We start from the raw sequence: 24030 nt of genomic DNA, 5'->3' as shown, positions 1-24030 counted from the left end.
TTGTTGCATATAAATGGTTTCTTTTAAATCAATATAAATGCTCTCCCTTGCAGCAACACTTAGCAGTGCTCTGAATGTCTGCTCATAGTCAACTCCTCTCTGCTGTGAATAACCCTTAATCACCAATCTTGCCTTGAATTTATTGACTGAGCCATCAGCATTTGTTTGAATTTATACACCGATCTATTAGGAATGGACATCTTTGCATATGGTAGGTCAACCACATCCCTCGTTTCATTTTCTTGAAGAGCTTTTATTTCAGAATCCATAACTTCCTTCCAGAAATCGTTTTGAACAGACTTCATGGCATCGCTGTATGTTTCTGGTTCTTGGAAAGATATTGAGAGGTTCATTACATAATCATTAAACTTTTGTGGAGGTCTGAGGGTTAACCGATCACGCAGACATGGTAAAGCTTCTGCACTTGTGTCTTCCTGATCTTCCTCCTGAGGGTCTTCATCTACACCCAAGGAACTGCCATCCTCTTCACTCTCACTATCAATACCATTGGTCTTCAGTCTGAGGTACTGGATCCTGATGACTGAAAACATTCACTGGAAGAGTTGAACTTTTCTCACTCTTCAGTGGCCTTTCCTCGATGATGACATCTCATGACCTAATGAGTTTGCACACCTCTCCACAATAAATTCTGTAACCCTCATTGTGATCATATCCAATAAGGACACATTTCAGTGCTTTTCGGTCCATGTTCCTCCTCTGTTGTTTTGGAATATAAGCATAGCAAGTGGAGCCTGTCACCTGCGGATGTTTCAGGCTTGGCTTCCTTCCATACCACAATTCATATGAATATGTTCCTGGAATACTGGAAGGCCCTTTTCGGTTTAGAATGTAGGTTGTGGTGTTCACCATCTCTGCCCAAAGTTTCTGTGGAATGTTTGCATGTGCATGCATTATGGCCCTGGCAGTTTCCACAACTGTGCAGTTCTCTCTTTCACTGCACCCATTTTGTTCTGGAGTGTAAGGCATTGTGAGGCGTTGAATTACACCCTCTTTGTGAAGAATCTCTTTTGCTTGTTTGTTGTCAAATTCTTTCCCATTATCACTCAGAAGTTCCTTGATGGTATGTCCAGCAGCTTTTGCTTCAGCTATTAACTGCCTTAACTTTTCTGCAGACTTTTCTTGCATGAAATATGTTGCCCTAAACTTTGTACAATCATCTTTGAAAAGAACAAAATACCAGTGCCCTGACACAGAAGGTACTTGAAACGGACCACATACATCAGCGTGAATAAGTTCACCTGGTTCTGCTGTCCTCTTTCTGTTGCCAAATGGCAAACGAAGAGCCTTGACATAAATACAGCCTTCACAAAGTTCACTGTCCATTTCCACCTCATTATTTAACTCGCTACAAAGTACAGACTTCACATGGCGGTTTGTTCTGGTTTCCAAATGTTTCATGATAAAGCTGCAACGTATTGTCTCTGCTAGTGGTATTAACTGCGCTGAGGGAGCTAGGTTTCACATTTCTTACAGCAAGTTTAAAATGGCCTACAAAGCAATCACAGACAACTGCCAATCTAGTAACATTATCAATCTTAAGATGACAAATTTCTGCAGTTTATGTGAATTTACTTTCTGGATGTTTATCCTTTATTGCAAGAACAGATAATAGATTGTTGTGAATCTGAGGTACATACCATACGTCTGTCAAGGTAATTCTGTTCCATTTTCCTCCAACTGCTGCTTTAATGTCTATTGAACCTTTTTCCAATTGCTTCAATTATGTCACCATTAGCTGTAGTAACTGACTGTTTTGTTAGAAAACGCTGAAATATTTTGAAACAATTCCTGTCATTTGTAATATGACTTGTTGCACCATTGTCTATATACCAGTCATCATTTCTACATTCAGAGTTCATCACAGAAGATGTCATAGCAAGAAGTAGCATATTTGTATCTGTGGTAGCTGGTTTTGGAGGTTTGCCATCCGCTGCCCACTTTCTGCACACTTTAATTGTATGGTTAGGTTTCTTGCAGTAATTACATATTAATTTCTTTTTATCTGTTGGATTTACTTGCTGAAATGACAGCCTTGATGAGTATGTAGTGAGGGCTTCTTGTTTACTAAAATCACCCTCCTTTGTACTCAGAGCTTTTTCATATGCACACAATTGATTTGTTAAATTATCAATTGTTCTGTCATCTCTATATGTTAGCATCCAACTAGATTTAAACCAAAAATAGTCTTCTGGTAGTGTTCCTTATATTTTACAAATAAAAGACAAATCAGGCATTTCTGAATTATTTACGATATCTTTGGTCATTTCTGGTTTCAATTCACTCCACAAATATTTCTGTTAGGAAATATGTGTCACAATATCATCTTCAGGAGCCTTTTTGTAACTAAAGAACTCCAAAAAAAGGTTGTACACTTTGTCTTCAGAGACACCATCAAATATTTTGTGAGATTCTGTCCACACTTCATACGCGGTATTTAGATGCATTATTTTCTGCTAAGTTTTTTCCAACATATTTGTAGTCAAAACAAGTAGAGCGTTGCTGTCTGCTTTGTTAAAAGCTTCTAAAGCACTTTTATAGATCGCCCTTTGTTCAACGGTAGCACTTTCTGAAATGATACTAGGTTTCACTGTCCTGCCTTCCACAACATCAAGTGCACCAGGAATTCCTCATAGACAAATATTTATTTTGTATTTCCAAATGTCCCAATTTGTTTTGCCTTCCACAACTCCGATGATGATAATTCTCATTGAATCCATCGTGGTTGCATGGAATTAACAACTTCAGAAACGGCTTCTTGGAGATAACTTTAAAAACCTTTTGCACAGAGCTACGTTATTATTTTTGTACAAGTGTCCTTTTAACACACACCTGGGCCCATAACCTGCTGAGATTTTCTTAGAAAAATAAATATTTGCATATTTGGAAATACATGTGGTTCATGGTGTGGGTTCCTGTAGTCATGTCCTAGTTAATGAACCACGGGCAACGTATGAGTGGCCAAGTAAGTGGTCCCGACAGTCGGGATACCAGTTACTTTGGAATAATGCTGGGCATCTCGGACATATTCTGAGTCGTGGTCACCTTTGTGCTCATGCGGCAAAGACTACTAAATCCACCAGTTAGTCCCTCAGCGGTTAGGGGTAAAACCCAATGGGACTCGGGGCAAGTAAGGCTAGCAACCTGCTTCCCTGGTACTTTAAATATGATGCTGGCAACAATCAGAGCAAAATGCCTCGGACCTTTGGAGGTGACGGAGTCCCACCTCTAACTGACAAACCAGGGACTCCAAAGATACGACTTGGCAAACAAATGGTAATGAGATGGGGAGCTATTAATATCAATGGGGGCTACTCTGGGAAGAAGGTAGAGCTGGCAGAGGCTGCAAGTAAGATGGGGCTGGACGTTTTAGCTGTTAGTGACATTCGGGTAAGGGGTGAGAAAGAAGAGGAAGTGGGAGAATACAAGGTCTACCTGTCAGGAGTCAAAGCAGGAATAGCACAATTGGGTGTAGGGCTTTACATCAGGAAAGAAATGGAACCCAGCGTAGTTGCAATAAGGTATGTAAACGAACGACTGATGTGGATAGATTTGACAGTGTCTAGCAAGAAATTAGGATTGTGTCAGTATATTCGCATTGTGAAGGGACAGATCAAGATAAGATGGATAGTTTTTATGAGGCACTCAGTGATGTAGTTGTTAGAGTAAAGGACAAGGACAGTGTTCTGCTCATGGGTGATTTTAACGCCAGGATTGGAAATCGAACAGAAGGGTATGAAAAGGTTATGGGTAAATTTGGAGAGGATATGGAGGCCAACAGGAACGGGAAACAACTCTTGGATTTCTGTGCCAGTATGGGCTTAGTAATCACAAACTCCTTTTTTAAACATAAGAACATTCACCGGTATACTTGGGAATGCAGGGGAACCAGATCTGTCATTGACTATATAACAGATCAGGAATTCAGGAAGGCTGTGAGGGACACACGTGTATTCAGGGAATTCTTTGATGACACTGATCATTATTTAATCTGCAGTGAAATTGGGATTGTGAGGCCGAAAGTGCAGGAGGTCAGGTCCATATGTAGGAGGATAAGAGTGGAGAAACTTCAGGATAAGGAAATCAGGCACAAGTACATAACAGCGATCTCAGAAAGGTACCAGTTAGTTGAATGTAGTCAATTACAGTCATTGGAAAAGGAATGGACAAGGTACAGGGACACAGTACTAGAAGTGGCTAAAGAATGTCTTGTAATAGCAGTGTGTAAAAGTAGGGTGAAGCAAACAGCTTGGTGGAATGATACAGTCAAGGCAGCCTGTAAAAGGAAAAAGAAGGCGTATCAAAAATGGCTACAAACCAGAACCCAGGTAGACAGAGAAAATTATGTTGAGGAAAGAAACAAAGCCAAACAGATAATTGCAGCATCCAAGAAGAAATCGTGAGAAGACTTTGGAAACAGGTTGGACACTATGGGTCAAGCTGCTGGAAAACCATTCTGGAGTGTAATCAGCAGTCTTCGAAAGGGAGGTAAGAAGGAAATGACAAGTATTTTGGACAGGTCAGGAAAACTGCTGGTGAATCCTGTGGATGCCTTGGGCAGATGGAGGGAATATTTTGAAGAGTTGCTCAATGTAGGTGAAAATGCGATCAGTAATGTTTCAGATTTCGGGACAGGTTCCATCAGACTGGACAAAAGCAGTAATCACACCAATCTTTAAACATGGAAACAGAAAAGATTGTAACAACTATAGAGATATCTCTTTAATCAGCGTTGTGGGTAAAATCTTCTCAGGTATTGTTGAAAGGAAAGTGCAAGTATTAGTTGAGGACCAATTGGATGAAAATCAGTGTGGGTTCAGGCCTCTTAGAGGTTGTCAGGACCAGATCTTTAGCTTACAGCAAATAATGGAGAAGTGTTATGAGTGGAACAGGGAATTGTATCTATGCTTTATAGATCTAGAAAAGGCATATGACCGGGTTCCTAGGAGGAAGTTATTATCTGTTCTACAAGATTATGGAATAGGAGGCAAACTTTGGCAAGCAATTAAAGGTCTTTATATGGATAGTCAGGCAGCAGTTAGAGTTGATGGTAAATTGAGTTCATGGTTCAGAGTAGTTTCAGGGGTAAGACAAGGCTGCAACCTGTCTCCACTGTTGTTCATATTATTTATGGATCATATGTTGAAAACAATAGACTGGCTGGGTGAGATTAAGATATGTGAACACAAAATAAGCAGTCTTGCATATGTGGATGACTTAGTTGTGATGGCAGATTCGATTGAAAGTTTGCAAAGTAATATTTCAGAGCTAGATCAGAAATGTAAGGACTATGGTATGAAGATTAGCATCTCCAAAACGAAAGTAATGTCAGTGGGAAAGAAATATAAACGGATTGAGTGCCAAATAGAAGGAACAAAGTTAGAACAGGTGGACGGTTTCAAGTACTTAGGATGCATATTCTCACAGGATGGCAACATAGTGAAAGAACTGGAAGCGAGGTGTCGCAAAGCTAATGCAGTGAGCGCTCAGCTACGATCTACTCTCTTCTACAAGAAGGAAGTCAGTACCAAGACTAAGTTATCTGTGCACCGTTCAATCTTTCGACCAATTTCGTTGTACGGGAGCGAAAGCTGGGTGGATTCAGGTTACCTTATCAACAAGGTTGAGGTTACGGATATGAAAGTAGCTAGGATGATTGCAGGTACTAGTAGATGGGAACAATGGCAGGAGGGTGTCCACAATGAGGAAATCAAAGAAAAACTGGGAATGAACTATATAGATGTAGCAGTCAGGGCGAACAGGCTTAGACGGTGGGGTCATGTTACACGCATGGGAGAAGCAAGGTTACCCAAGAGACTCATGGATTCAGCAGTAGAGTGTAGGAGGAGTCGGGGCAGACCAAGGAGAAGGTACCTGGATTCGGTTAAGAATGATTTTGAAGTAATAGGTTTAACATCAGAAGAGGCACCAATGTTAGCACTGAATAGGGGATCATGGAGGAATTTTATAAGGGGGGCTATGCTCCAGACTGAACACTGAAAGGCATAATCAGTCTTAAATGATGATGATGATGATGATGATGATTGGAAATACATATGGTTTATTAGGTACCGGTTCAACACAAAGTACGTACAACAAGAAAAACAATATACAGAAAAACCACACACAGGTGCGTATTACCAACATTAGCACTGCATGTACATTATTATACAACACCGCTCGACATTTACATCACAACAATTTATATTAAAGAATTGATACCTATGATCATGTTAACACAGTTTCTGAATTCTCAAACGTGTGCAATTCTGTGACCACAACTTTGAACTGCAAGAGTAGTTTGACTTCATGTTGGATTGTTTTTGGACACCATCTTTGTAGCACCAAAAATTTTAACGTTACAGGTCAGCAGTAGTACTGTGTTCATTTTGCTAGGTGAAGTCACTGAAATCTGTGAACAGCTGTCAACCAGTACCTCACTTTCTAAGCCACCTACTGCTACTTTTACAATCGGATTGACATCAGCTGAAATGGGCACCAGCTCTCCCCCACAAAACAACTCTTTTATTTTGGCTTTTTTTTTACCCAACTCAGTCACAGGCATCGAATTTCTATCTTTGCTCTTCCTATTCACTATTGAGTGTGGGAGTCTAAAAGCACACTGCATGAGTGCTGTCCAACCTTGATGGCAGTCATATTTGGCATCTCCATCAAATACGAATTTATAAATCATATTAGTGCTGTCCAGAGGCACTCTTGTGTTTTGTAATGAACATTCTTATTTGAATTCTCTCCCTTGCAGTTCAGAAGTGCTTGCTTCCTTGCAGTCTTTCATATACTGTTCTGGAGCCTGAAGTCCTCACACTTGCCACATCAACGAATTTTTACTTCTTATTGTTCCTGTTCCAGTCAGTTGCTTTTTGTCAAACTGTCACACTATCCCAATAGTACCAGCAGCATTTAATCCATCAGTTATGTCATAATAATAAATGGGGTGCAAGTCAGGTGACTCTTCACACACACTCAGTGGTGCAGGAATGTCTCCCCCACTCATTAGTGTCTCCATTCTTACAAAGTTAAATAGAACTTCCCATCAGCTGCCCAACCAAGCTATTCAGCAATCTTGTTCCCCCACTGAGTGCACCTCCTCCCCACCAAGGTCACCTGTGGCAGCTGCTATATACACTTTATTTATGTTCCTCACTATTACTTGCCATTTTTCTACTTCAAACTGGTCATCAGAATGATTGAAATTCTGTTGCCTGCCATGCACATCATCATAAGTGGCATGAGTCTTCCACCTTCCCGCAGCTCCTATGTTATATTTTGCACTGTACTGTAAGGGCCATGAGAATATTAGACTCTTTCAAGAAAATGTTCATAATTCTCGTAATTGTCATGGAGTGGTGCTACAAGTTCTCACCAAACACAGAATGGTAACAAAAGTTTTATACCCACAACAACAACTGTACAGCCACCCCACATCAGTACTTACAGATTGCCTTCATTGTGCCCTGGACAGGTTGAACTAGTCTTCGATCCAGAAATGTATGAGCAGTTCTCACTGAATTGCTGTAGACCAATATTCTTTCAAAAATTGGACCTTGATAATTTGTAAATTATTACAGTACTTAGTTACATCATTCACTTGTCTAAAGACAGCATCTTTGAATTGCTCTGCTGTAAAAGAAACAGACAGCGAATGAGTTGTAGAAAAGGTAGTAAGAGCAACTTGACTTTCTGCGAGTTGTATCCAAGGCTATATCCTCAAAGTCTTATGTGGATGGCCTTAGCCGCAGCTGGTTCCATGGCTAAGTAAAGATGAGGACAGCAACCAGGCAACAGTCGGTTACTGCTTCACAGTGGGCTAATAGCAACTTGTCCAGAAACACATGGAAGTATGACTTCTTGACATGGCTGGAAGTACGAGAAGATTGTACTGAAAGATGTTAGGCGATTAGCCAGTTTCATCCATAGCTAGTTTCACACTCTTGGATATTATGGTGCAACTTAATGGTATAAATAGTAACAAACATTATGAGCACAATGAAACAAACAAAAATTAACAAAATATAGGCACTAGTAACTTCACTAGGCAAAAATTAATTTATATCATTACCTTTGTCAAAGTATCATTAACCATAAAGCCACATGACAAGATTAAAATGTGAGGATGCCCCTAGTATAACTATAAAATGTAGAAACTGTAGCTTATACGTTTGAAATCCGTGGTAACAGCTAAAGAGGCGAAACTTCTAAAATGTAATAATTGTTTCCAGTTTAAAATTTGTTTCATACTTGGAAACTGACTCCTTTTGATGAACTGTTCCTTGTGATATGCACCTCCCTCTACTCTTTATGTGTAAGGTCTATGTGTTTTGGCATAAAACTTGAAATTTAACATTTCTCTTATGTGGCATAGGCACCAGCACTTAAATCAGTGTCTTTGTTGTCCACAGGTGTGCTCGGTTGTCTTGGACACTCCTAATGTCCCCTGTGACAGGTCAGCCAGCAGCGACAAAGTCATTAGCATCGGGGTGGACACCCACCTTCCAGGCAACGAGAACAGCAGCTCATCATCGACGATGTTTTCTTTTTCTATTGTGGTGGGCATCCGCATACTATAAGCGCAGCCAATACACTAGCAGCACCACGTGTCGACGTCACGGGCACAGAGAAGACATCACCTATTGGCTGGAGACGCAGTGGCTCTGCTGTTACCACAACAGAAACATTACATCATTGTGAGGCTAACATCAGTACAGTCAGAAATGTTTACCTGGCATTTAAAACTGATTTTTGTTTACAATAAACAAATTATTTGAGCAACATGAGAATACTCATTGAGAGTAACGTATCATTGTTTAATAGTTCGCGTAACAACCTTCACTGAGATCAGTGTAGGGCATCTGTTTTAGCTTTGTACTAGAGCGTTAGTTACACGACGATACATGCATTGGCCTATTCACTTTCATTCAGCATCTTGTTCCATCAGAAATGTAACAGCATTCTTGAAGGCGTTCACTGCCAACCACTTAGCCTATCTGTAGCAGTGTATGTTATGCGTCATCAACCTCACAATTTCTTTATGGCAGAACTCTCAATACAGACAAAGTTTCCAGAGCTTCATGTTTTCGAAGCCATCTTCAGAGTATAACAGTCCTAGATCGAGAGATAATGCCTGAGAAAAGAAACTTATAATAGAGAAGAATTTATCTGTGGTCGTCACAGACACAGCTACAAACTAATAATCCTGACTTTTTTCCCATGGAAATCTTAACACTTATACATCCCTCTTGACATATTCTGCCTGAGAAAGGCCACACCAGTTAAGTTACCACACTGTATTCATTCGCTTCATCACAGATATTTCACATGAAAAGTCAAAATAAAAAGGAAATAATTTCATGCTTGGCAGAGCGAGTGCACCAGCATACATCATTGGTTCAGTAAATGACGTGTCACAGTCACATGACTGGCCATCGGTCCCTATCAGCCGACTTCCACAATTGGTGGCCAGAGTCTGGTGTGACATAGGCAAACTCTAGAGCACAATGTTTTGAGCTGGACCACAGCCAACAGCTCTTTCACACAACATTTTTTGATCTTTTTCTATTGCTGAAAGTCAGAAAGTGAAACACATTATTTTTACTCTTCCATTGTAGCAAAATGATACCTTTAGCTTTTAGGGGAATATAAATACATGTCAGGTATTGCACATCACATAGTAGATATCCACTGCTGTACCAAAACACTATTTCTGGGAAGTTGAATCTTCCCCCAAGTGGTGAGAGGTGGTAATAGCTAATGCATCCTGGAACATTGTCTAACATGATTGTTTTCATGGTGCAGGTGTTAATGGTGGGCAAAGGCATAATGTTATTGCGACATTATACTTGTTCCCCACGTTTGTCTTTCCAAAGGTGCATTCGGCACTGGCTTCTTTTTTATTCATATATATTACTTCTCAAGTCAACATCCCTTTTCTTCAAGACATGCTAATCGTACACAGATGACTGAGGCATCATTAGAAAATTTTTAATCGTTTCTCATACTGCATACCGGTTTTGTGCTAAGACTTACTATTTGTCGAAAATTTTGAACTATCGTAGGCAAAAGGGCATCATAGATGTCCGGCATCATACCTGTAGTTTGTGAAGCTAACCTCTTACTCACGAACAAGAAACTCACTTTTCATTTTATCTTATTACAAATTACATCTTATTAACTGGATAATTTGTATACATCAGTGTCATAGACTATGACGGTGACCACTGCAGTAGTCCATTATCTCTGCCTGTTGTACAGGTTGACATTCCTATACGAATATGCCTTTCGAAATGACAAAAATATTAGCCCCTGCCAACATAAATTATGATTTACGTATTGCTGCTATGGCCTAACGTGCTTACATGAAGTACGAAATGCAATCAGAATCCTGAAATACAGTTAGAATTTATTGAGGTCTTAGTGAATACCAGGTAAGAAGCGAATTAAAATTGCATTTGCTGTCACTATAAGCAAGTTACGGGGACAAAGTTTCAAATCGTATTTACCATATCCATTCTTTACTTACAGGCAGTCGCATGTAGCCATTTCAGGACAAACTAAATCAACAACATTTTCGTATCCCTTAAGGAAAATGAAAAATAAAAAGTTCATGAAGCTCAAATTCTTATACGATATACCAATTACAATTAGATATACTAAAGCTCTGGAAACAATTTCGTTCAAATTTTCTGTGTGGAAATATATAGAAAAGCGTGCGTCATAAATTTATGATTATTATTTCACTTTTTTGGTTTATTTTTAAAGAATTTTTATCAGTTCACAAACCATCTGTATCCCAACTACATTCTTATCCCAAATACTGTCATTATTTAAAACTATGAAAGCACTTAAGTTTCGTACAGGGCTCCTGATGAGTAATAATGTCCAGCCGCATTGAACAGCTCTGTTGGAGGTGCTCTTGGAGTAGGAGGATATTTGGCAAATGGGCTGGCCTGTCCCGTGACGTAAATTTCATTGAGCACGTGTGAGATCCAGTAGGAAAACGTGTTTCAGCATATCCACATTCACCAATGACCATCCAACAGCTGTCAGTCCTGCTGGTAGATGAATCAAACGCACTGCCACAAGAACTTACTACCAAACGTATGGTCAGCATAGGAGGACGCAATAGAGCATGCACTGTCATCAGTGGTGATCACACATTCCATTAAGACCCATGTCCCGCCATTTGTAATACCAGGGGACCATCATGAAACGCGGACACTTTAGTGTAATTCGACTTTGAATGAAGTTATTTCTGTTCTCATTGCGCACTTCTTTCAGTAACCTTCTCTAATACACTGTAGCAATTCTTTCTATGAATGGCCCACATTTCATTGAACCATATTACTTGGCAGAGACACATCTTGTGAAAATTACGAACTTTTTGTCCATAAGGTTTGCACAACAGTTGTATTGCCATGACTTGACACACAAATAGCCAAGATAGATATTGACGATAGTGCAAAACACCATTCACAGTAAGATTCTACACTGCTATTATGTTTCCATACTCAATCGCAATCACAAGGCCACCTGCAATTATCTACCACAACATCAGAATAGCCCATACGCAGTCAGATAGTGATGATAGCTCTACATACCGGTCCTGTAGTGAGAGATGACACGGGAGTATGACAAAATTTTCGTTCATCTCATCACATCTCCTACACGATAGTACATCATTTTATTTAGCAACATCAGTTGAAGTAACAATAAATCTCATTGCACCTCTGAGGTAGTGTCACCTTGAGCTACACCTGCATGAATACTCTGTAAGTCACCTTTAAGTGCCTGGCAGAGGGTTCATCAAAACACTTTTACTATTCCTCTACCGTTCCACTCTGTAACAGTGAATGGGAAAAACGGACTTTGCTGAAAAGATATCACTGCCCTGAAAAACAGTATTGTTTTAATGGCTGGCATCATCAGTCATGTAACATGTCCATCTCTCTCTCCCCTATTTTTTGATAATACCAAATGAGCTGCCCCTCACTGAGCTTTTTCAGTGTCCTCTCGTCAGTCCCATCTGGTAAGGGTACCATACTGCACAGTCATACCCTAGCACAGGATGGACAATTATAATGTAGGCAATCTCCTTAGTAGACCTATTGCATCTTCTAAGTTCTCTGCCAGTAAAATGAAGTCTTTGGTTTGCCTCCCTCAAAATATTATCTATGTGATCATTCCAATTTCAGGAACATTGCATCATAATTATGAACAACACAGGCACTGCAATACTATAACTATCCACCGACAATTAGCAAGTGTCTTTCAATTAAAAATGTCACTTTTGTATGGCAATATACATAATTAACATATGAATGCTGGTTACAGACACATGATTGACAACATACGGAAATTTGGGTCTGGCTCAGATAGCCTAATGGTAAGGTGACCACTCGCGATAAGTGGGAAATCCGCATTTGAGTCCTGGTCCAGCACAAATTTTCATTATTGTCATTCAGTTATACAATTGACGGTTGTCCAATGTGTGCCTGTTCCTTTCCACATGGATGCACATCTAAAGGAACATTGCATTGTACTTCAGAACAACAAAGCCACTGCAGTATTTTATTTATCCACCAATACTGGGCTAGTGACTTTCAATTAAAATATCTCTCCTGTACGGGAATATACATAACAGATGTACAAGTGCAGGTTGGCGACATACATGGAGAATACACAGGTAGCTAATGGTAAACTGACAGCTGTCAATAAGCCAGAAATCTGCCACAATTCTAGGTCCAGCACAAAAAATTTTTTGTTTTCACTCCATTATACAGCTAATGTTTTTCCATATTTGCAACTACAACTACATTGCATGCACTTGTCTGACTCAGTTCTGTCCTATGGTATAATCTGCAACTTGTTGAAGTTTAAATGAAAAAAAAAATAAAATGATTGCTACAGAGGTTGAAATAAGAACATTTTGTCAAGTTGACAAGTAAATATCTTGAAGAAGCCTCTTCAGGGAGCTAAGATTTCATATACTTACATGTCAGTCATATGCTCCATACTGGTATTTCTGGTTGATGATAAATGTGAATTTAGGGTGAATTCATAAATTCACTAACACAATATTAGAATTAAATATAATTTTGATATAGATTAAATATAAATCTCTAGTTTTCAGAATGGAGCTTATTTATTCTGGTGCAAAACGTTATAATTGGTTATATATTGGCTTATGACAAGAAACTGAAAATATCCAAATATTTAAAGTTGAAATAAAAGAATGTAGTAGCCATTCTATGTGCAGTGTACTCAAGGGTACTCAAGAATATATATTGTGTTTATGTTTGCAAGTATGTAGGCAGCTGGTTGTGGTCTGTATAAAGTTGCTGAAATGCTCTGTTTGAAGAGTTAAATTAAAACACTAGCTAATTAATGTATGGAAGAAGCAGTTCCCTTTTCTTCTTTTTCTTTTTTCAAAGTAGTTATTTCCCTCCTCATTATTATACAAATTTTCATTCTCCTTCGATTTGGTCAGGGGTATGTTGTTGCTGTAAAGGTTATCAACTTCCCTTGAAAGTTTTTTGAGCTCAGTGAGCAGCCAAACTTCAGGATTATCCCTGACATAACATTTGTAGCAGTTAAGACTGGAATCATATGACGATACAGTTTGATACACTGCCAAATATGGTACGTGTTTTTCTGTAAATGTGAGGCTGTAGGGTTACCTCCACAGTGTGTCACAGGAGCGAGGAGGCATTCAAAGTTGACATACACTACAAACAGGCATTGCTCCTGGCGGTGAGCATTCTTAAACTTTTTGAATTTGTTTTCCTCAGTAGGCGTGATAGCAGCTACCGGGCCATTGGAAATGCAGTCTGCTAGGTACGCCACTAATAACTTGTCTGAGGAGAAATAATTCAGACACCTTAAGAAAATACGCTTTTTATGTTACTTTTTCGACAACTGGCTGTAAAGGGGTCAAGACATGTCTTTGATCCAAACATAGTGATAATTATCACCTTCAGAGAAGATCAGCATGTTCACGTGCAGCTCACGCTCACCTGCAAATTTTGAGAAATGAAAGCGCCTGGCAACAATGTGCTTGTCTCGCTCATCTGACTTGCTTTTCTTCTCCAGGCCATAAACATGAACCAATATTCCAGTATTTTGTGCCTCAAATTTATGTATGTCCTGCATCTTGATGGGGAAATCGATACCATCAAAGTTATAACACCCTGAATATTATCACCTACATGGTGTGTACTGGGATACTGAGGATGATCTATGTAATTGTAATTTCTCTCACAAGCCAGGACTGATCATGCGAAACAAACCTGGTTGATTTTATTTTCAACATTATTGCATGCTCTCTTGTTAGCTATATCATTAGGGAGCTTAATATAGCTTGACCTTCCATTTACCAGATCATAGACATCTATATGGATGTCCAGGTTGTAATGGTCGCCTAGTCGTTGATATAGCTAATTGCTGTAATCGCACTATTTCACTCCCGTTTACGGAGCTTGTTAGCACTTGATGTTTGGTTGGCGCCATTAAAATGCGTTGTAGTAATCGCTGCTGCTTGCTGGATCGCTGCTGTGTCTCGATGCTGATGCTGGTTCTAAATCTGGTTGTCTAGGGTTAAAAACATGAGGTCCGTGTTTTTTACGTGCTTTTGATGATAAAGAACGAGCAAAACCAACAAATATGTAACCTTCATATATTTATTACTCTGGTGGCCATCTTAATTCCACTGTCCACCAAAGACCATGACACAACACAAAGTAGTACTTCCTTTACATGATCTTTGCATTGTTTATCCACCTCAGACAATAACACACAAACACACTTTACCAAAGTGACATTCCGACTGCCTCCTCGACCCTTCTTGCTGCTTGTATTTATAACATTGTCAAAGAACTACTAAAAAGAGATATAGTTTATAAGTCACATGTACATCTGTTATCATAATTTGTGCAGATAAGTTATTAATTTGCATCGAGTGACATAATTTAACATGTTATGAAAATGAGACAGACAGATTTGTTGACTTGACAGAATAATTCTCTGTTACAAAAAGGCCATTTTTTAGAAGTTTGTCAATTGACTTCTTTAATTTGCATAAATAAGTAACATGAATTATTAAGAATTACATTGGTTTTCGTCTAAAATAGGATTGATTACGTGAATACTGAGTGAAAACGCTCCTAATGAACAAATAGGTTTCACTGGGTGATTTTTATTTAAGGAGATCCAAAATACCTAAGTTGGCTACTATTTTTCGTACTTCATATTAATTATTTAAGATAAACTTAGTGTTTTTACATGATGACATTTGCTGTATCAGTGATCAAGTGATATTAACTTTTGTGTGGGTCAGTTATTCAGTATAATTTAATGGGTTGACTGTTTATGGAGACATGTTGTGCAATCATTGTTAACATACACAATAACTCTTCTATAATCATAAATACTCGTTAAACTGGTTGAATTTGGAGGGTATCACATACTTCATTAAAGTAAAGCCTTTAATATGTTCCGTTACAATACCCCCCTCGGGTAATATCATTTACAGAATGTTAATGATATTAGCCGACTAGGACAAATGTGTCAAATGGTTAAAATTTGGAAAAGTACTATTTTAATAATTTTTTTTTTTTTATTTTTTTTTTTTTTTTTTTTTTTTTTTTTTTTATGCATAATGTGTATGTATACAATGACTGTTTCCTGCAAATATTTTAGTTGTGTTGTTTCAAATGCACTTTGTGTTATGGCCCTCAGTATGACAGCATAATAAAAATATTTAGTAATATCTGAAAGTAAAAAAAAAAAACTGTTAATCTTTGTTCCCAGTGAGCCACATGGAAAATGATCAAAAACAGACACAAATATATCACATGCGATCTTAAGATATAAAAAAAAATATATGTAAATTATTTCAAAGTCAGCTCTCATTGAGTCACAGAATAATCAAGATAATAGAAGGAACATAAATATATTACATAGATTGACAGTTCAGATGTCCATAGGAAAAATATTGCAGCTGTCTGCTCATTTTGAGCCACATAAAGGAAATGAAAACAAAGAACATAATTATAAGTATGGACATGATATATAAACACAAACACTAGAGAAGTCACATGTATGAATATAATATGCATTTAAAAAAAAAAGAAAATATTAAAAAAACTTGTCTCCCATTGAGACACAGTCAAGATAGTACAAGAACAAATTAATACTAAAATTGGACACTTAAATTGGTCACAACATAACACAAACATCAAACTTGGTGAACATCTGATTAGCTGTAGAAAATTGTACACAAATCTTATGCCTAAGAAAACAATAGTAACAAAATGATGGGTCTTGCACAACAATTTTTTACATTGTCTTTTATTTGGTGCAAGTATGCCCCATATTCAACAATACAAAAAGAAAGTAATAAATGTTTGTCACCTTATTGCCCATTGCAAGTAAGGAAGATGTCTCAAAATTTAATATTCAATAGTGAAAATACAAATATAAAAACATTCTCTCAGAGATCTGGAACTTTTCCAGGGTCTGTAGGATGAGTGGTAGTTGGTATTTGACACACCCAGTAAAAATCTTTGCTGATAAAATGCTTTACGGAAAATTCAAACAGGGAAATGTGCTTAATCATGTTTATATGGTTTCAATTCAGTGATGTTTCTTAATCCAAATAACCTTCTTGATCTGGGAAAGATAAGTCTATACGCATTAGGATGTGGGCTTTCTTTTATTTCAAATGGACCAATGTAAATATCAAAAAACTTTTTAAGTTCGGCTGACAATAATTTTGATTTCTCTTGTGTCTTGACGAGTACAAGGTCCCCTGGTTTGAACTGTGTAGCTTTTCCTTTGGCTGCATGTCGCCTTTTTCTCAATTCCCCTTGTTTTTTCATAGTTTCCCGTACACAGTCTTCTCTTTCTTGGGGCGACATAATTTTGCAAGGTGGATACTCTATGTTTTCAGTGAAGAAACTAGCAGGGTATTGGTTGTACATTATTTCGTGTGGGGAACACCGAGTGGAAGAGTGCTGTAAGCTGTTCATTATTTCTTCAAAACTATTTATGTACTCTAACCAATTAGTGTGGTTCTGGCTACAGTAGGTTCTGCACAGTCTTCCAATCTCTCTCATGTATCTCTCAGCCGGATTGCTTGACGGGTGGTAAGCAGATATTAAAATGTGTTTAATTCCCGTGTCTTCAATAAAAGTTTTCCAGTATTTAGAGGTGAACTGAGACCCATTGTCTAAAGTATTGCCTTAGGTTTTCCCACAGTGTTGAAATAATTACTTGTAATTTTTGAAACTATTTGTTTGCTGGTAGCTTTCCTTAAGGGATAAAGCTTTATAAATTTGGAGAAGATGTCTACCATGACATAAATATAACTGTAACCCCCCCCCTTGTCTTGGGTAACGGTCCGTAGATGTCAGTTGCAACGAGATCGAGTTTATTTGTGGGTAATATGTTCTGCATTATTCCCCTGGTTGTTTGGTTTGTCACTTTTACCCTCTGACATCTGTCACATGTTGATAACTTTTTCTTTACTCTTCTGCTAATGTTGTAAAAATAAATGTTCTCCTGTATTTTTTGGATACACTTAGTGGTGCCACAGTGGCCAAAGCTTTCATGTACATAAGTAATGAGCGTATCTATTTGTTGCTCAGGCCAACACAGTTTCCAGTAGTCTAAATCGGGTTTAGGTCTTCTGAATAGTATCCCCTTGTGTACTTTATAGTATGCTTCTACCTTTTCTCCCCCAGTTTTTCCTATGTAACTTTTGACTAGTTTCCAGTTTTCATCGTGGTTCTGAAACCTCCTAATGTCGTTACAGATTTTTTGTATTTCCTTTTCCTCTTTAATACCCTTTAGATACATAATTTTGAAAATTTTCTCATCCTCTCCACTACTTCCCTCCAAATCACTTCCCAAAGGTAGTCTTGATAAAGCGTCTGCTACCACATTTTGTTTTCCCTGAATGTACCTCACTTCGTAATCAAACTGCTGGAGAAACATGGCCCATCTGGTAAGTCTGTTATGGTATAACCTGCACTCTTGGAGATAGCTTAATGCTTTGTGGTCTGTCTGTACTATTACTTTATGTCCCAAGAGGTAATTTCTAAATTTTGTAAAACCCCAATGTATAGCTAGTAATTCCTTTTCTGTCACTGTGTAGTGTTTTTCATGTTTTTGAAGAATTCTGCTGGCAAATGCGATTGTTCGGTGTTCCATTTTTCCATTTACTTCCTTTTCTTGAAATAAATGTACTCCTAACCCTGCATCGCTGCTGTCAGTAGCTAGCCAGAAAGGACTTGACATGTCTGGTCTATGTAGAAGTTGGCTGTTACATAGTTGCGTTTTGATTTTGTTAAAAGCATCTTCACATTCTGGTGTCCAATCCCACACTACATTTTTTTTAAGTAAGTTATACAAACAAACTGCATTTAATGCTTGATTACTGATGAATTTCCTGTAAAATCCTGTGAAGCCGAAAAATGATTTGAGTTGTTTCTTGTTTCTAGGTGTTGGAAAATTTTCTATGGCTTTTATTTTGTCTTTGTCTGGCAAAATCCCTTGTTCTGTAATGATGTGACCCAAAAATTTTAACTCCTCTAGCCCAAATTTACATTTTTCTAATTTTAATGTCATTCCTCCCTTTCTGAGTTTTATAAATACCTCCCTTAATAGTTCAAGGTGTTCTTCCCAAGTTTTCCTAGTGATTAAAATGTCATCTACATAAATGGTTAATTTTGAACTAGTTTCATGACCAAGTACAAAATCTAATGCTCTGATGAATTCCGCAACTGATACATTGAGACCAAATGGAATGACTGTATACTGATAGCATTTACCATTATATAAAAAGGCTGTATATTTTCTCGAATCAGGACTAAGTTCAACTTGATGAAAACCAGCAGTGAGATCTAGGCTTGTCATATGTTTGACACACTCAAATTTACCTAACAGCTCATCTATACTTTCTGGGTGGTCGTTTTCTCTGATGAGATACTTGTTCAGATGTCTGGAGTCTAATACAATCCTAACGCTATTGTCTCCTTTTTTTACAATGACCAACGGGTTGTTGTAGGCACTGCAACTTCTTTCTATAACTTCCCAATTTTCCATTTTTTGTATTTCTTTTTCCACAGCGTCTCTTTTTGCAAATGGTATTCCATACGGTTTCATAAAGAAAGGCGCATGAGGTTTTAACTGTAATTTACATTGATAATATTTCACTCTACCAGGTCTATCATCAAACACATCCTGGAATTCCCATAATAACTCTTTTAATTTTTCCTTCTGTGTATTATTTAGGCTTTCAGCTTCCCCCAGTTTTTTCTCTACTAACTTCTCAAACTCTTGACCCTCTGCATCATCCCCCAAGTTCTCATCCGGGTAATAAACATCCTCATTTTCATGATACACTGATTGAATGTGGTTACAGCTGTCACCACAGTTTAAAATTAACAAATTCACTACACAGCTTTGTTGCTTAACAAGTTCTATAATACACATTTGTTTTGCTGTAAAATTAAACCCAGCATTCACTTTTAATATCCAATCCATACCTAAAATGAAATTTTCATTCAGGTCATCTACTACTAAGCATCCATGTTCAAAATTTAGGTTATCAATTTTAAAAGTAAGTAACACTTGTTTCTTAACTACCTTACTGGCTCTGCCTGTAGCTCCTTTCACTTTTAATCCAACAACTGGCATCTCAGGAAAATGTTGAGAATTTCTGAGCTTATCTCTGAATTTCTGAGCTTATCTCTAAGTCTAGAAGTGATGGCAGAAACAGGACTTCCTGTGTCTACTAACACTCTTCCTTCCCACTTGTCAATGTTTACTTTAACATATGGACAACCTAGCTCAACATCTTTGTCTATTTCAGTACTTTCAAACAATAGATCATTTTCAATTTCTTTAGTTCCTAAGTCTAATGTCTCTTTCCTACACTTAGACACATCCCTCTCTGTTTGCAAAGCATTGACATTTAAACATAAACCTTTGTTTTCATCTGTTCCTCTTAACACTGTGTTGTCACCCCATTTTTTATAAAGTCCACTACGGATTTTTGTCCACCATGTAGGATACAAGGTTGCACTTACCTTTGCTAATTCTTTCCAAAAGGCATCTTTGTTTATACTGTTTCCATAGTTGTTCCACAAAACTTCTAAAAACTTTTCCCCTTTTTCTTGAAAACACACATTTACATTCCATCCCTTTATATTTTCTTTATTATTATTATTATTATTATTACCATTCTCATAGATTAGTGTTTCATAGTTCCCAATAGGCAATAGCTTGTCCTCAGATACACATTCCCTAGTCTGCATTTCACTTAAATTAACCTCATTATTACCCATGTTTGTCACATCACTTACCTTTACTACATAATCACTTCTCAATTCTACAAATACTTTTATTTCTTCCTCCACACTCTCATCAATAACATCACTTGATTTAGGATCATTATTTAAATGTCCCTCTATTACTTCTTCCTCCTCCTCCACAACAACCCCATCTTCAGTTTCTCCCCTATGTACCTGAATCTCAGCAATTGAGTCTTTGGCTCCATTAAACACTTCGGCATCCCCCTTCTTATCAAATAAACCCCCCAAAATAGATTCTATTTGTGGTGTGTCTGACTTGTTATTAACGCCAGTATCTTTTTCAGCCCAAGTATGGAACTCTGCAATACCTTCAACTTCTGCACTTTCCCTAACTACCTGTGCTTGAACACTGTTTTTATTAACTGTATCACTTTTACTCATAGTATCCCAAAACCTTTTATTAAATTCTAATTTATTCATTCTAAAAACATCAGTATTTTCATGGTATTTACTCTTTACATTGTATCCTCTCCTTTTCCAGTTTCGGTTAAATGTTGTCCTATCATAATATTGTCTAGCCCCAAAACTACGGACATCTAGCGGGACTGTCCACCGTTTCCCGGCTGGTTCCCTCGGTCTGTCCGTTTGTAGTTGTCGTTTTGTTCACTAGTTTCAACAAACCCCCTTCTATCTTGTTCTCTTCCCCAATACCTATTTCTATCATTCCTGTTATCTCTCCTCCATCCTCCCTCCTGTGTATTGTTTCTGAAATCATTTTCGTATCTTCTATCTCCCCTATTTGGAGCATTATTTCCAGAATTTTCAAAGTCTCTCCTCCCATAATAATCTCTATTTACATTCCTGTTCCACCCCCCATACTGGTTGTTGTCAGAGCCAAATCTTTGGTTATTTTCTCTTTCCAAGGCCCTATCTAATCTATCTACAAATTTCAGGAACTCTTCCATTGAATCGTCTGGTCCATGGACCAATTCCCACTGCAGTCTCTCTGGTAACCTTCTTTTTAAAACATCAATTTGTGTCATAACATCAAATGAGTTATTCAAATGAGCAAGTTCTTTCAATTGGTCTCTGCAAAAATTTTGCATTCCCCCTATTTTCCCTCTATACACTGGTCCATTTAGAAATTCTGACTTTAATCTGGCTTGTATGGATTGTGACCAAAATTTACAAATGAATTTAGCTTCAAACTCTTCAAAAGTATTCCAAGAATCATTATTCTCATTTGCCCAGGATAGGGCCTCCCCTTCTAGAAACCGTTTTACTAACTTAATTTTTATGTTATCTGTCATTCCTACAACAAACATATCCTTACATTGATGAATAAAGTCAATAGGGTGCAGATTTTCACCAGGAAAGCATTTCACTTGGATGTGCCCATACATTGTATTTTGATTGTAAAACATTTGTTTTGACATCAATGCATCTTCCAATTGTGTATATTTAGTGTGTATCTTTTCTACTTTTGTATCTACATTAGTGGTATACAGGTTGTATTCTTGTTTAAGGTTTTCTGATGTTTTGTCTATTCTCTGATGTAATCTTTCAACTTCAGTATCTACTCTGTTGTAGATGACAGCAATGCTGTCTGTGTTAGCTTGTATATTTTCATTTAAACTTTCAACTTTAATTTGAAATTCTTTTCTGAAGTGTATCAGCTGTTCGCTAGTGTCCTTACTGAGGGTAGTTTTAATTTCCTCACACTTCTAATTGAGATGAGTGGTTAATAGATCAAAATTCAAACTTAACTTATCCAGTCTATCTGTGTATTCTTTAAGTTTCAAACTTACTTGTTCACTCGAATGTTTAAGTTGCGAGCTTATTTGAGTTGCAAACTCTGCTAGCCACTCTGTTAAATTTAATTGTTCACCATCCCCTGGTTCAATTTTTACATTTCCTACGACCTCATCACTCTCAGGTAGAGACATGTTAACTATAATTTTTACAACAACAAAATACCTTGCTTTATGTACCTATGCTATGATGTCGTGATCGGTGTTCTTGTTGGCTTTCTTCACATCTATACGGTTTTATCTTGATTGATGAATTCCATTGACAATCCAGACGTTAATCTTCCGAGCGCTGTGATGATAGTTTTTCGTAATCGCACATACACACGTTTTTTTGTTTTTCACTTTGACATATCTTCACTGTTGCCACACTGCACAAATAAACTTTTTTTTTTTTTTTTTTTTTTGAAGTGCTAAGCACTTACGAAATTTATCGCTGCACTATTATCATCGATGCACTTAAAGATCCCGGACGAGCCCCCACCTTTGTAATGGTCGCTTAGTCGTTGATATAGCTAATTGCTGTAATCGCACTATTTCACTCCCGTTTACGGAGCTTGTTAGCACTTGATGTTTGGTAGGCGCCATTAAAATGCGTTGTAGTAATCGCTGCTGCTTGCTGGATCGCTGCTGTGTCTCGATGCTGATGCTGGCTCTAAATCTGGTTGTCTAGGGTTAAAAACATGAGGTCCGTGTTTTTTATGTGCTTTTGATGATAAAGAACGAACAAAACCAACAAATATGTAACCTTCATATATTTATTACTCTGGTGGCCATCTTAATTCCACTGTCCACCAAAGACCATGACACAACACAAAGTAGTACTTCCTTTACATGATCTTTGCATTGTTTATCCACCTCAGACAATAACACACAAACACACTTTACCAAAGTGACATTCCGACTGCCTCCTCGACCCTTCTTGCTGCTTGTATTTATAACATTGTCAAAGAACTACTAAAAAGAGATATAGTTTATAAGTCACATGTACATCTGTTATCATAATTTGTGCAGATAAGTTATTAATTTGCATCGAGTGACATAATTTAACATGTTATGAAAATGAGACAGACAGATTTGTTGACTTGACAGAATAATTCTCTGTTACAAAAAGGCCATTTTTTAGAAGTTTGTCAATTGACTTCTCTAATTTGCATAAATAAGTAAGTAACATGAATTATTAAGAATTACATTGGTTTTCGTCTAAAATAGGATTGATTACGTGAATACTGAGTGAAAACGCTCCTAGTGAACAAATAGGTTTCACTGGGTGATTTTTATTTAAGGAGATCCAAAATACCTAAGTTGGCTACTATTTTTCGTACTTCATATTAATTATTTAAGATAAACTTAGTGTTTTTACATGATGACATTTGCTGTATCAGTGATCAAGTGATATTAACTTTTGTGTGGGTCAGTTATTCAGTATAATTTAATGGGTTGACTGTTTATGGAGACATGTTGTGCAATCATTGTTAACATACACAATAACTCTTCTATAATCGTAAATACTCGTTAAACTGGTTGAATTTGGAGGGTATCACATACTTCATTAAAGTAAAGCCTTTAATATGTTCCGTTACAAGGTGTAGTATTCAACTGAGTGCTTTAGCTGACCCTCCGACCTCCATCTCGGAAAACCGGGCCAGTATAGCACTCAAGGTGGATTTACGAAACCACCCGGCAATTGACATGCCCCGCATTTTCATTCTGAGTCCACCCTGTTGATGATGGTGTTGAGGAGGGGCCAGTCGGTATTCACCAATCCATTTGCTTTTACACCGATTCTGACAAGGCTCATATGATGATGATGATGATGATGATGATGATGATGATGATGGAGGAGGATGCTGCAGTGTTACCAGGTCAGACTG

General features: G+C 37.7%; 1 protein-coding gene and 1 long non-coding RNA gene across 3 annotated transcripts in view; one reads left to right on the top strand and one right to left on the bottom strand.

Moving 5' to 3' along the window:
* Positions 1-8808, top strand: part of LOC124544592 — a 75958-nt gene extending 67150 nt beyond the window's left edge. For both annotated transcript variants that reach the window (XR_006967543.1, XR_006967542.1), the window contains exon 3: positions 8439-8808. This is a non-coding gene — a long non-coding RNA (uncharacterized LOC124544592). The remainder of the gene's footprint in view (positions 1-8438) is intronic.
* A 7457-nt stretch (positions 8809-16265) lies between these two features.
* On the bottom strand, positions 16266-21146 carry LOC124544591. Its single transcript, XM_047123182.1, has 2 exons — positions 19857-21146; positions 16266-16769 (listed from the first exon to the last, which is right to left on the bottom strand). The coding sequence occupies exons 1-2, from the start codon at positions 20826-20828 to the stop codon at positions 16641-16643; spliced, it is 1101 nt and encodes a 366-aa protein (XP_046979138.1). The 5' UTR covers positions 20829-21146; the 3' UTR covers positions 16266-16640.
* Positions 21147-24030: the final 2884 nt, after the last annotated feature.

The sequence above is a fragment of the Schistocerca americana genome, chromosome 8 (assembly GCF_021461395.2).
Source record: "Schistocerca americana isolate TAMUIC-IGC-003095 chromosome 8, iqSchAmer2.1, whole genome shotgun sequence".
NCBI classification, from domain to species: domain Eukaryota; kingdom Metazoa; phylum Arthropoda; class Insecta; order Orthoptera; family Acrididae; genus Schistocerca; species Schistocerca americana.
This window is presented reverse-complemented; position numbering and strand designations above follow the sequence as displayed.